General features: G+C 38.4%; 1 protein-coding gene and 1 pseudogene across 1 annotated transcript; both read right to left on the bottom strand.

The window, feature by feature from the left end:
• Positions 1-1459: 1459 nt before the first annotated feature.
• On the bottom strand, positions 1460-3777 carry LOC122067195 (stearoyl-[acyl-carrier-protein] 9-desaturase 6, chloroplastic-like). The gene is made up of 2 exons (XM_042631036.1): positions 3142-3777; positions 1460-2447 (listed from the first exon to the last, which is right to left on the bottom strand). Exons 1-2 carry the CDS (start codon positions 3757-3759, stop codon positions 1881-1883), a joined length of 1185 nt encoding a protein of 394 aa, XP_042486970.1. The 5' UTR covers positions 3760-3777; the 3' UTR covers positions 1460-1880.
• Positions 3778-11913: 8136 nt separating this feature from the next.
• LOC122067194 lies at positions 11914-12612 on the bottom strand (annotated as a pseudogene).
• Positions 12613-12884: the final 272 nt, after the last annotated feature.

Here is a 12884-nt window from a genome sequence, read left to right as displayed (position 1 = left end):
AATGTACTCAATGACTACCTCATTATTATTTTTATAATATTTATTTAGGTAACTTATTTCACTGTCTTGCCTCATGCATGGTTGAGCAAGGCAAGAACTTTTGAATATAGATGGAATCACTATAATTTATGATTTTAATATAAAAACAGTTTTGCTGATTTTTCTTTGATAATAACTATGAGACTCAGTCTCGATTTCCCAGCCCATAAAATAGAGTAAAAGAAATCTTAAATTGGAATATTTTCCATAAAAAGAAAGGGGAAAAAAAAATAAAATTGAACACGTTTAAAGAGAGAGGACGAAGAATAGTCATTTAAAAAAAAAAAAAAGTTTTGTTTATAAATACATGAAGAATTCATGGAAATGACAAAACAAAACTACTACTAAATCCATGGATTGAAAATTGGTCAATCATTGTACATATCACCAACAAGGCCCTCATAGCCTTCCTTTTAAGGCAACTTTAGTGTGGGAAGTTGATGCATAGAGCTCAATTTATTGACGTCATATGTCTTGTTGTAGGGCCCACAAACTATCCATGAGTGGGTTTTATTATTTCAATGGCTAAAATTTTATGCACCTACAATATTCAAATTATTATGGAAATTTTTCTTGTTCCACCTCTTATTTTTCAACTTATATCTGATACTATCCTTGTTTTCTAAAACATATCAACGGCACCCATAACACCATTAGTTTAGAACTGGAAAGACCATTTTGACTCTATTAGGTCTACCAATATAAACACCCATAGAAACGATTTGAAATGGGTGCCAATGCTATTGGCTCTAGTTCAGGTGTCCCTGCATCACCTGCTTGTTACTACCAAGCTCCGCCACCGGCGAGGATACTTAGTTGGGTTGCATCAGGACTGGAGAGAGACCATATAAGCCATCAACCTTTGCTCCGGATTGCCTCCCCTGTTCCAGACCTTTTTCTTTTGTTTCAAATCCTTGCCTTGGAGGTTTGCTTGTATTTCTTAGATGTCTGTGATGTTATAGCCGAGGAATTAATTGCATGTGAAAGAATCGTTGCTTTTGCTATTTGTAAGATCTTGATAATTTAAGGAAGATTGATTGGCCGATTGGTTTTGAGGTTATGAACACTTGAAACCAATCTAAGTACTATTTCTGATGATTCTGAGATCTTGTGATCAGTTCCAACGAATTGGGATCTTTAGACTTTGTTTCTCTTTAGATATTTTGTCCTGTAAGGTGAGATGAGTTCTATTCAGAATATGGTGCAAGTCTCCCCTGCACCCCCAGCATTCATTTCGAACCGTTTCTTCTTGGATGATCACAGATATGGTCGGGGTGGTACGACATCGTCAGTGAAGGTTAATCTTTGTCAACATGATCATTGGTGTTTGTAAGGAATATTTATCCTCTCCTTGTATGAGACAGAAGCCCTAAATATTTTATTGCATTCGGGAGATGGTTGATTTGGGACTTTTAACAACGAAGGGTAAAATAGTAAGTTTACCCTTGAGAAAGTGTTTAGAAAGGATAAACTTGCCATTTAAGAAATATCAACCATGCCACATCACCACTTACAGTTTCATCTCTAACAGAATGGATTTAAGTATAATTTAGTTAACAATATAGGTGATATAGTTGATATTTTTAGAAAACTAGGGTGGCATCAGATATAAATTTAAAAATAAGATGTGGTACAAAAATCTATAACACATATTTTTACCATCACTTGTATATGTTTTCCTATGATAATTTTTTATGGACAACTTCAAGCAGATAGGTTGGATAACTAAGCCCTTGCAACTTTGACCCATAAGCATATACTACTTCCTCAATTTTTCTTCTACTGATCAGGTGTTCCTCATATTGGGTCTACCTCTCCACTGCCTCAGTGAATCTCCTATCTTACAAAGTAACCTCCTTGTTGAATATCCAGCTGAACCTTACATTTTGTGGCTGCATCTTGTGGGCCCTTTGATCAGCTCGTTCTTGTAGCTTCCTAAGCCTGGGTGCCAACCCACAGACGAAATCTTGTGCTTGGTGGCCAGAGCTGCTCAGGCCCTCTATCTTCTCCAGCTTCCACCTCCCAACCAAGAAGTCCAATATATCTGCATAGTCCTTGGCTGTATATACACCGAGCCTCTGTGCAACGGCAGAGAAGTGATGGAACAAATGTGGGTCCTCACCATCATACATCAAGTGAGCAGGCATGGTGATGTTCTTGTGCATCATATCAGAGATGGCCAACATGGTGTCTGTAGGGTCCATCTCTAATAGCTTCTCCACCATCTTGATGTAAGCATTCTCGTGGCGCTTCTCGTCCGATGCTATTATGCCGCATATGCGTGCAAGCGCTAGATCACCATGCTCCTTCGCCAAACGAGCTGTGTTTCCGTGTGATATGAATGTTGCCCTCTCTTGGAATGATGTGTATACGAATCCCAAGTATGGGTTGTTTTCCAACCCAGTCTCCTGCATGTCAAGAGGCATGTAAACTCGGATCAGGGTAAAAATTTGACAAGACTTGGTCATTAAACAATCGAGTCGGCAAGTCTAACCATTATTTAAATACTCTCAAATTAATTCATTACTTTTATATCAATAGTTCACTTATATTATTAAGCTATAAGCTCAAAAATTCAATCGTACACACGTTTTCCTTTTTTATTTTTTCTATTTTCTATATTTTTATTAATTTATATATATTTATTATATTAAAAAAATTAAATAAGAATGACACACCCGGGCTAGGTTTCACTAGATCGAGTCCCCAGATTTTTTTATTTTTTATAGTTTTTTAATTGGAGTCAAAAAACCTGGTTTGTCAAATATGATCTAAGGTACATAGGCCACTAGGGGTTTGTGACTTAAGTAAGGGTATCTAAGCAAAGTGGGAAGGCTGGATCATGTTCTCGTACGAGACATGAGCATATGTGTCTTTAGTTGCCGCTTGTACTCCACTCAATTCAACAACCTGTGCAGAGTGGAGTCCACATGGCAACCAAAGAGGCGTACGTGATTGTTCTTAAATGAGAACATGATTCAGTTTTGGGGGAATGGATTCACTATTTGTACGATCACCTACTGATACGGTTAAACATTCAACACTTGTCCCATTTTCTACCATTGAAAATAGGAGAGAGAAAGAGGAATGATCAGAACTTACCATGCCGGCACCGATGAGATGCTGAATAGTGCGCTCGATGGTTGGCATGTTGACACGTCCGGACAAGTAAAGGTACGTCTTGAGCAGATCGCCATGCCGGTTCTCTTCAGCGGTCCAAGCCCTGGTCCAAACAGACCAAGGGTCCGAGCAAGATCCGGTCTCATCCTCAACCCCATCAAACCGGTTCAGCATAGACATGTAAGTTGGCAGAGCCTCTTCAGTGATCATATCACCCACCAGTGCCACCAAGTAATCGTCCGGCAATCCAGAGGTTTGTTCACGTAGGACCCTGACTTGGTCCATGAATGAATCGGTCGGCTGTGTGGAGTCCGGCAAGAAATCATGTGGCTGCCAAGATTGCTCCACTGGCTTTAACATCGGGAGTATGGTTTCTGTAGCCCACCCATCAAGCGATTTGAACACCTCTCTCTTCTCCGGTGGCATCGAGTGTATTACTGTCTCACTTGGACGTGGCGGCGATGCCACTGCTGAGACTGATTGTCGCCGGAATTTGGAAGCGGTTGCCGGGGTTCTTACATGATGATGTGGCAGATTCCGGCCGTTTCCACCGCCGACGGAGAAGTGCTGCGTATTGGAAAAGGCCTTTGCTTGCTGCATCTTTGTGTGTATACAGTTTGGGAGAGATACTAGGAAGGGAGGGAGAAGCCTCTATTTATAAGATTCTATGATAATATTCAACTATGGTCTTATGGTAAATTACATTTTTGCCATTACAATCTTTATTTCATAATATTATTTTTGTAAAATTGTCATTAATGTAATGACCATATTCTCCTTGTATATTTATTTTCTATTGTTTTCTGAATAGCTAGGCCACAAGAAAAAAAATTGAACTCATGACCAATAAATTGTATAATTATTAGGAATAGGGTTTACATGATTGTACATGTCTCTACATAGATTATTATCTTACCCTTTTTCTCATTTGATGATATTAGTTATTGTATGACTCTTCTTCTTCCCTAGACGTGTATAATTTATATTAAAAAAGAAATAACATGGAATTACCATTTTACACATTGATAGGGGTTTGATAGAACCTCTTTATTGTGAAAATTCAAGAAAAGTCTATACACGCCGTCAGGCTATTCAAGTTATACTTGTCTATCTCTCTTTTCTTCACACGCCCTTGAAATGGGGTAAAGGACCACCAGCTTTCTCTACCAACCCGTCTAGTACGCTAACTTGCCAACTTGTCTGGAGGTAGCATATGTACCCATCCTTTGTCCAAAATTTAAATACCAAATGTGGCACCACGTGGTTACCATAACATGCTTATGTTGCCAGCCCCAGTAAAGGAGGTGCTTTGCCATTACACTTCCACATAAAATAAGCCATTTGAATGGAGGTTTTTCAGGGTTTTTAGGTAATTTTAATGATTGGTATCATAACAAAGGTGTTCCAATAATTTGTTAAAGTAACTTGTTGGAGAAATAGGGAAAGGATATTTCTAGATATACCCTCATCCAACGGTACCGTGGAAAGATACAACCATATATATACACGTTTGTACATATAAACTAAATCTTTTTTAAGCAAAATAACTCTACCCACGTGTACGGTGATTGTGCCAGTTCGTAGACCAATAGAAAGCCACATTGAGGCATCTTCAATGTATGGGCCGGTGGTAGTAGAATAATATCGTACCTACCTATAAAGACATAAACACATGCAAGTGGGTAACGTTCTTTTTTCCCTTTTTTTAATAAAATTACAAAAAGAGAGATATAGTGTTTTAGAGAGAGACAATGGTAGTTTTGAATACCTCTATCTAATATGAATTAGTCTTGTTCCACTTGGTCCAAAGGCTCAAGTGTATCTTGGGTAATATCGAATATTTGAATGTCAACTTATGATGTTGATATCTCATTAATCTATACACAACGACGCAGTTAGTGTTGTATTTCTTTGACTTCTAATCTTTTATGACTTTGGGGGTTCCTTCTTAATTACGTTCCTATTTCTAAACTAAGGGCAGTGGACAGTTATATAAAGTCGGTTATATACATTAATTGGGTTCAGTATATTATTGGTTTTTGTTAAGGTCACCAAAAATTTAATAATGCCACTCATAGATTTAATATAAAGTACTAAGCACCTTTTTTGGAAATTGTAAATCCATTAAATGAGGTAAGATGAAATTAAAAAAAAAAAAAAAAAAAATCCTGATTATGTTAAGCTTTAGATATTTTCATTCATGTGACTCTAAAACATTTATTAATTAATAGATTTTTATAAGCACTAAGCTTCATCCCTTGCATGATTGTCTCCCCTTTGAGTCCTCCGCCCCCAATCCCTGAAGTTCTTTGTTATTCTTTGTATATAAATTTAGGGAATCGGTTCTTTGTCTAGGACCATTGGCGTCTATCACTCTCCTCTACCAAATAAGGTATATAAATGATTGTTCACATGGTAGGAGAGAGATAGACAAATGAGAGTATTGATGTACACATACTCCCAAACAAAGTCTTTTTTTCTTGTAAATTTATTTTGTTTCATTTGGATTCTCCGCTGAATTTGGGAAGAGAAACCAGTCAAACACTTTGCCCCCAAACTTCTGAATTTAATTGTAAGCTATAATGTCAGCTGAATTTGCATACTTATTTTGACAAATAGGGCATTCAACAACCAAGTTTGAGAACTCTATTTAATTACTTTATTTTTTGTGGAAAAGATCCTCTTCATGGAGCCCGGGGATTAAGGAGTCATTCCACAGCTGGGGTGGCCTATGGATGCATGCCGGTCCTTTCAGCCATGATATGGCTCCCTGGTCCTTGGACTCAATGGAGAGGAGCAGGATCCATTTTTGGTACTCATTGTGTAAGCATGGTTTTAGGAATTGGTATTAGTCTCAGATCGATATCATCATTAATTCCGATATATTTGATCGATCCCATATCGGTGGAATGACACAGACCAAGGGTAAAATTGTCAAAAAAAATCAAATTTTAAGAAAGTTTTTTTCGGTGAAATCTTGATGGTTGTGTAGTCTTTCGTATAATTGGAGAAGGCCACTTTGTTAGTGTCATTATTAGCCTCGTCTTGTATAGTGCATATAGAATAATGACATCTTAATATATGTACTGTGCTTAGTTATACAATAAGATTTAATCCAGATTTTGTATCCTTTGGTGGGGACCAAATTTTGTTGGAAAATTTTCTGAAAAGATAAGCAAGTGTATTGCAGAGTGAGTATAAGGGGAAAAAAATTCTCTAGTTAGGGTGTAAAATGGAATCTTTTTTGTATGATTGTAATTACCGATCATCGCTACGCCATGTGTAGCATATCCGAAAATATCTTCAAACTCACAACCTTGAATCCACAATGCACCAAAAAAAGTCGGTCACCGTGATCATGCTAACCTGCATTCCCTCGCCCCCAACCTAGATAAAATTTAGCTGCTACACGAGTTGCTATCCTTGTGTGACACTGTCTCAATGAACCATGTGTACACCTCCAATATAAAAGGCTGAAGTCCAATATAATGGAATAAGCTCCTTCACTCTTATCTCTTAATTAATATTTAATTCCTTTTGTCATCCGCCTCATTGACGATTTGATTGTCTTGTTCAATGTTCAGTTGAGATAGGTCCTCCTGAATCGGAGGGAAATCAAGGGAATGCAAGAAAAAACCTTGAAGAGGTTTGCTATCATGGAGGTTCGAGTTGGTGGTATGATCGTAGTTGAGAAAAATATCCACACGATTTATTGATGATGAAAAACAATGATTGATTAAGTTTGATGGATCTAATTTAACCCTAAGGGGTTAGCGTAGTTGGCTTAGAGGGGACATCAAGAAGTGAGATTCATGATCAAACCTTTACCACTACACATAACTTAAATAAATTAAAAAAAAAAAAAAAAAGGTACTTTTAAACTTGTTGAGAGGGGAATAAGTGGAGAAGAAGATGATGAATAGAAGATGGTGTTTAATTTTTATTTTATCAATAAGGCTAAAAGAGGAATTAAATATAATTAACGATAACAATAAAGGAACTTGTCCCGTTAGATTGGGTTTCAGCATTAAATGTTAGAGGTGTACATATAGCTAAATGAGATAGTGCCACCGACGGGTAGCATCTAAATTTTATTCCTCACCCCACCCCTAGAAAAAATAATTAAAAAAATTAAATTAAATTAACCTCACCCAACACAACGAATTTTTTTAAGTAAAAAAAAAAATCTACATTATTGCCCATCTCATAAATTAAGTAAAAAATTTGGGGGGGAAACCCAGTCTGTGGCGTAAGAAACGTCCAGACTGGTGCAGGATGCCAGCATGGAGGCGAATGAGATTGCGTGTCAAGCATCTAAAAAGAGAGGAATAATTGGGATAACATGGTCATTTCACCTTCCATGTGTTTGGACGCTCAGACCACTCAACCTGGTAAACACTTAGCGATCCAGGTCCAAATTTTATTATACTTATTATATTATAGTTTACATAGACAAAATACTTTTTTAACCTAAGGTGAAGGGAGTTCAAATCTGAAGCGCGGGGGTTCGCTATACATCGTATAGCGTGGCACAAGAGATTGATATGTTTTAATGGCTACTGGCAAACAGAGATGCAGTATGAGATTTTGAATTTCCAACTCTTGTCCATTGTTTGTTTTCACTTAAATCATATATGGACGACTCACTTATCTATAAAAAATGTAAAATTGAGCAGAACATGTTACTTGCAGCTCGTGTTAAATCAATCTAAAGAACCAAAAAACTCTATTACTGATTCAAAGTAGATAACAAAGCAGTTATGATTAAGTTCACTCCAACTAATCTATGTCAACCCCTAGTTGCCCATCTATTCTGTTGTAGCAATAGCGATATAGTGGGATGAAAGTCAGAGTTGGGAACAACGTTTGTGCACACAGAGAACCCTATCTCCTCTTTCCAGCAGTGTTGATAGAAGATTTCATCGATTTTGTGAAGAAAGGGATTCTCAATCAAGCGGGATAAGATGTAATGCATGTGTATATGGGTTCTCTAGAGAACAACAGTAAAGGTTCTCTAAGCCTCCGGGGAGGGTATGCAAGCACCCTCTATCCATCTCTCTATCTTTTTTTTCTTCACATTAAATGACCTCATTGTCTTTCTATGCACGTCATTGGTGTGCTCCTCTATGCCTCTTGCCCAAAGAATCCTCTCTCATAAAATAATTAGTTCCCTTTATTTTACGAAGTGTAAAAATATCTTCAATCTTATGGTTATGTCCCATCAAATTGTAAAAAGACGATGGCCACATGCAAGAGACAGCTGCCCAGCCATAAGTCACTCCCTCTCACCATCTCTAGAAAAGACACCCTTGCCTCTCCCCATCCAAACTCGCTCATGAGTTTGCCCAACACGCATGTGCCTAGAGCGGACATGCCCAACGTTCGCTCAATTATTAGTTACACAAACTAAATAGGCCTAAGGTTTTGTGCATAATTGTACACGTAACCTTTGATGAATCCCTTCCCCTACTAAATATATTGAATCAAGGCATGTGATTATAACTTCTTTAAAAAAACCAAGAAGGAAACAGATGACAACATCATCAAAGAAATGGAATAGAAAAATACTAGACATGAAATCAGTTCGTCCATCCTTCCCTCCCCCCCCCCCGTTTGTATGAGTCCATCAAGTTGAAGGGGAAGATGAGGTGGGTGGGTGTTGACAGTAACTTATTGCTGACTTCACATGGTACTTAGTCCATCAAAAACAGCACAGCGAGGAGAAGTAAGGATTTCCATGCATGAAACAATTTTGATTGTATCGAATCCACTATTTGAATGTTATATTGAGATATTATTAATATAATCCAAAAAATAAATGGCTATAAAATCAAGAAGAGATTGGTTCTTATTTGGTGTGTGTGTATATATATATATATATATATATATGGGTTAGAAAGATAATCTTTTGATTAGCATGGATTACATACTCACGTAACCTGAAACTACTCTAAAGTCTAAAGTCAATATAAAAGGGAAAAAGAATGCTCCCTAGTCGCGTACTCTATACCCAAACATAGTCGGGCATGAAAAGACCACCCTACCCTTGAACCATATGGTGACATAGTAGCCATGCGACTAAGAAACGTTCTATCGCCCATATATAAAATTGGAGAAAAAAAACTTTGTTTGAGAGTGTGGCCTATGCTACCGCTCTCATGTGTCTAACTCTCTCTTCCCCATGTGAAAAGTCATCCATGTCCCTTATTTGGGGGAGAAAAGAGATAGAGACAAGAAATGGACTGGGTTCTTTTTCCCATAAAACAGTTTCCACTATAATTTGTTAGGGAAAAAGAACTCTTTCTGGGAGCTGAGCATTTGCGAGTAGACACAAGGTGGTACAAAATGACCTCCCCACCCCCATGGAAGCCCCAAATTTCTCCCATGTTGATGCTTTAGAGCAAAGTCTTATTGTCTAGGTTCATATAATTGAGGTATGTAATTGATCCAATTTTATTAGTCTAAGAAGAAAAATATGAGGGAAATACCAAGCGCGGGCAGACTTCACGCCCAACCCTTTAAAGTCAAAAAACTAAATGCTTTCCATGCATGTAATATAGCTAGGGTTACAGCAGACTGACCCATTATTGATTCAGTTCGACTTGGTTAAACCAAGTCAATACAAGAATATTTCGTTTGAAATCTGTATTTTTGATGAACAATAAAAACTTAAGCCAAACGATCAACTACAGCCTTATGACCCTGATCGCATGTACAAGTAGGACAGTTTGACATATTTCCACTTCATAGTTGATGGAATTCTGTAATTTGGCAACTATGAGCTTTGCTCACTTTAATGAATAGAAATTTATTTACGAAAAAAAAATGATCACATTTACTCATGCTCCACCTATCTTCCTAGTACTATAAGCTAGCACTTGCAAAAAGGTATATTATACTGTTAGGGACAAAGTTTTCTATCAGAGAGCGGCTCATGCCACAGATACATGGGGGACGCACAATGGCCACCATGCACCTCCTAGGGCACATGCACCATGTATCTAGACACAGGGACCGCTCTCTGATAGAAAACACTTGTCTATATTGTTATTGCAGATCTTTATAAAAAAAAGTTTTGAAAATAAGTTCTAAAGCATTCCCATGGCCATCCTCCTTTCTCCTTAAGAATCAGCTACTCTATGTTCATGCCTTTATCCCTACATGTTCCATCAGCAAACTTGCTTTGATTCCTCTGAGGAGGCCCCTAATCTGTGCCTTAATCTCACCTCCCTTCTTCATGGATATCTTTCAATCGTGGGGACTCTCAACACTTTTAATACCTTAATTAGACATGGGTCGTCCACGGATCATATTTTCTGGAGACTATGATTCTTTATTTTTTATTTATTTATTTTTTTAACTAAGGTGTCCGAGCCAACTTACACGCTATGAAGTTGGTTAGGCATCAGTACTATTGTATAGAACGATTAAACAAGTTGGAAAAGCCAGGGCATGTTGTCAAGGTGGCGCAGTGTATGTCATCTCCTCTTTCCTCTTCCTTTGGAAAGACTCCCTTGCCCCCTTGTGTTCATTCCTATGATTAGTGTATGTCTCTAGCTCATAAAAGCTGGTGGCATGACCATCCCTCTCTCTCTCAACATATTTATATAAAACTCAAAGATTGAATTGGAGTTAGGTTTTCACTCTTGAACCAAGTGCAGTGGTCTTCGTTTACTAATCTAGATTCTAGACTAGTCAACCTAGTTTGTTAGAATTCACAGCATCAAGTGGTGTCACAATTTTTTGTGACGTGTCCAAAAGTCACAGGATTTTAGCCGTCCATTTTCATATCCCTCCCCCCCCCCCCCACGCACGTCTGGACCCTCTCAAACCACTGTGATGCCCAGAGGCATCCAGCGTCTGGAGGTGGGTGCCTATAAGTTGGGGTGTTTCTGGTCAAATGCCTCATTGGGTGTCCCAGTAGTTGAAGGGGATATGGATTAACCCCCCAGCGTAGGTACTACTAGGGTACCATTACATGGATGTTTTGGACATTTTTCTGAAACACGCACCAATTGTCGTTAAATTGGAAGGAAATATAATGTGTAAAATACGGTTGAATCAACATAAATATGTTTTGAATTAATATTAGTATGAGAAAATTGCATGCCACCCCCTGAACTTTTCAAAACACCAAAGACACCCCCTGAAAATTCAAACAATTCCAAATCAGTCCCTACCATTAGCAGACCCTATTAAGTGATAGAACCTCTGTTAGTCTTTTACAAGATGCCCAAAACACCCCCTCTATTTTGAGAGGACAATATTATCCTCCCTTTCCCTTCTTATAAACCCAAACTCTCACTCTCACTCTCACTCTCACTCTCACTCATACGAACAAGGAAAGCCCCAAACCTGCAACTTGACCGCTCCCCTCCGGTGTGCTATTGTGAGCACATCTCCCCATTGGCGTGCGATCGTGAACACTTCTATTGAATGAAGGCAAGTTCCAAAATCAGAATTGTCCCTTCCTAATAAATAGGCAGTTACCAAATTCTGCATAAGGCATTTCATTAGTAATTTTAGTTTAATACTCAAATAATATACCATCAATATGCTTGGGATTAGGTATTTGCAATTCCAGTTGTATAATAGAGCTAGAAAATAAGAAAGTGTGATCTCAAAACATCTAGCCAAAATTCTCCAAATCAGGTTATCTCATGCATTTCCTAGGTTTAACCAATATTTCTGGAATTTCATCCCACAAGAGAAACACCAATTACCAAGAAGAATAAACAGAGGATGTAAGTAGAATTACCTGTTAGCATTGTATGATGAAGACCTTTAGAGAACAGTTGGCCCATCTCCTTCCCTGAAAGTGTTAGTCTCAATCAAGCTTCCACTGAAATACTCTTTGTCTTCCAATCTCAGACCCATCGATCTTGGATTCTTTGACAGACAGTCAAGCTCTCCCAACATCAATGTATTAGAAAACAATGGTGAGGGAAATTTTGAATGAGAAAAACTATGTTTGTAGGTAGGTACGAGACCAAAACGGTGATCTTTCACTGAGATAGACCCACAGGAGATCAATTGCATCCACATGTTTGCAGGATAGACCCATAGGAGATCAATTGCATCCACATGTTTGCAGGCTTCAATTTCATAGTGGAGGGCATGCGGGTATCTTCCTCCTCAATTATCCTGAAGCTATTGATCTTATTAGCATCAGCCCTGATCAGAGACTAAGTCTCTGCCTTTCCACTAGAAGAAGTGCTCGAAGAAGATGGAGGTGGGTATATCTCATCCCTACACAGCTCGGAGTTATCCTTAGCTTGTGGAATATGGTTCTCATGATTCTCATTGCATTCAAGGTCTAGCGAACCATCATCAATTGAAACACCTCTTGTACAAGTTTCTGGGGCCTTGTTTCTCCTCACACTTGTTACCTCAGTTTGTGTTGAAGCATCAGCTGCTTGGGCTCCCTTACAAACCTTGTACTCTGTCGGGCTCCTAGAGTCACATAAGGGGTTGTTTCAAACTCTAGAATCCGGAGATGTGTTCATGATCGCACGTCGGTGGGGAGACGTGCTCACGATCACACATCGGAGGGGAGCGGTCAAGTTGCAGGTATGGGGCTTTCCTTGTTTGTATGAGTGAAGAGTGAGAGTGAGAGTGTGGGTTTAGAAGAAGAAGGGAAAGGGAGTATAATATTGTCCTCTCACAATAACGAGGGTGTTTTGGGCATTCTGTAAAAAATTACCAGAGGTTCTATCACTTAACAG

This window comes from Macadamia integrifolia, unplaced genomic scaffold (assembly GCF_013358625.1).
Source record: "Macadamia integrifolia cultivar HAES 741 unplaced genomic scaffold, SCU_Mint_v3 scaffold2752, whole genome shotgun sequence".
NCBI lineage: Eukaryota > Viridiplantae > Streptophyta > Magnoliopsida > Proteales > Proteaceae > Macadamia > Macadamia integrifolia.
The sequence above is the reverse complement of the archived record's forward strand: the minus strand, read 5'-3'. Positions and strand labels throughout refer to the sequence as shown.

Excerpts from the sequence above, each read along its gene's own strand:
- LOC122067195 (XM_042631036.1), bottom strand. The coding sequence starts at position 3,759 with ATGCAGCAAGCAAAGGCCTTTTCCAATACGCAGCACTTCTCCGTCGGC. Across the intron at positions 2,448-3,141 it reads ATCTCATCGGTGCCGGCATG|GAGACTGGGTTGGAAAACAA; the intron begins GTAAGTTCTGAT and ends CTTGACATGCAG.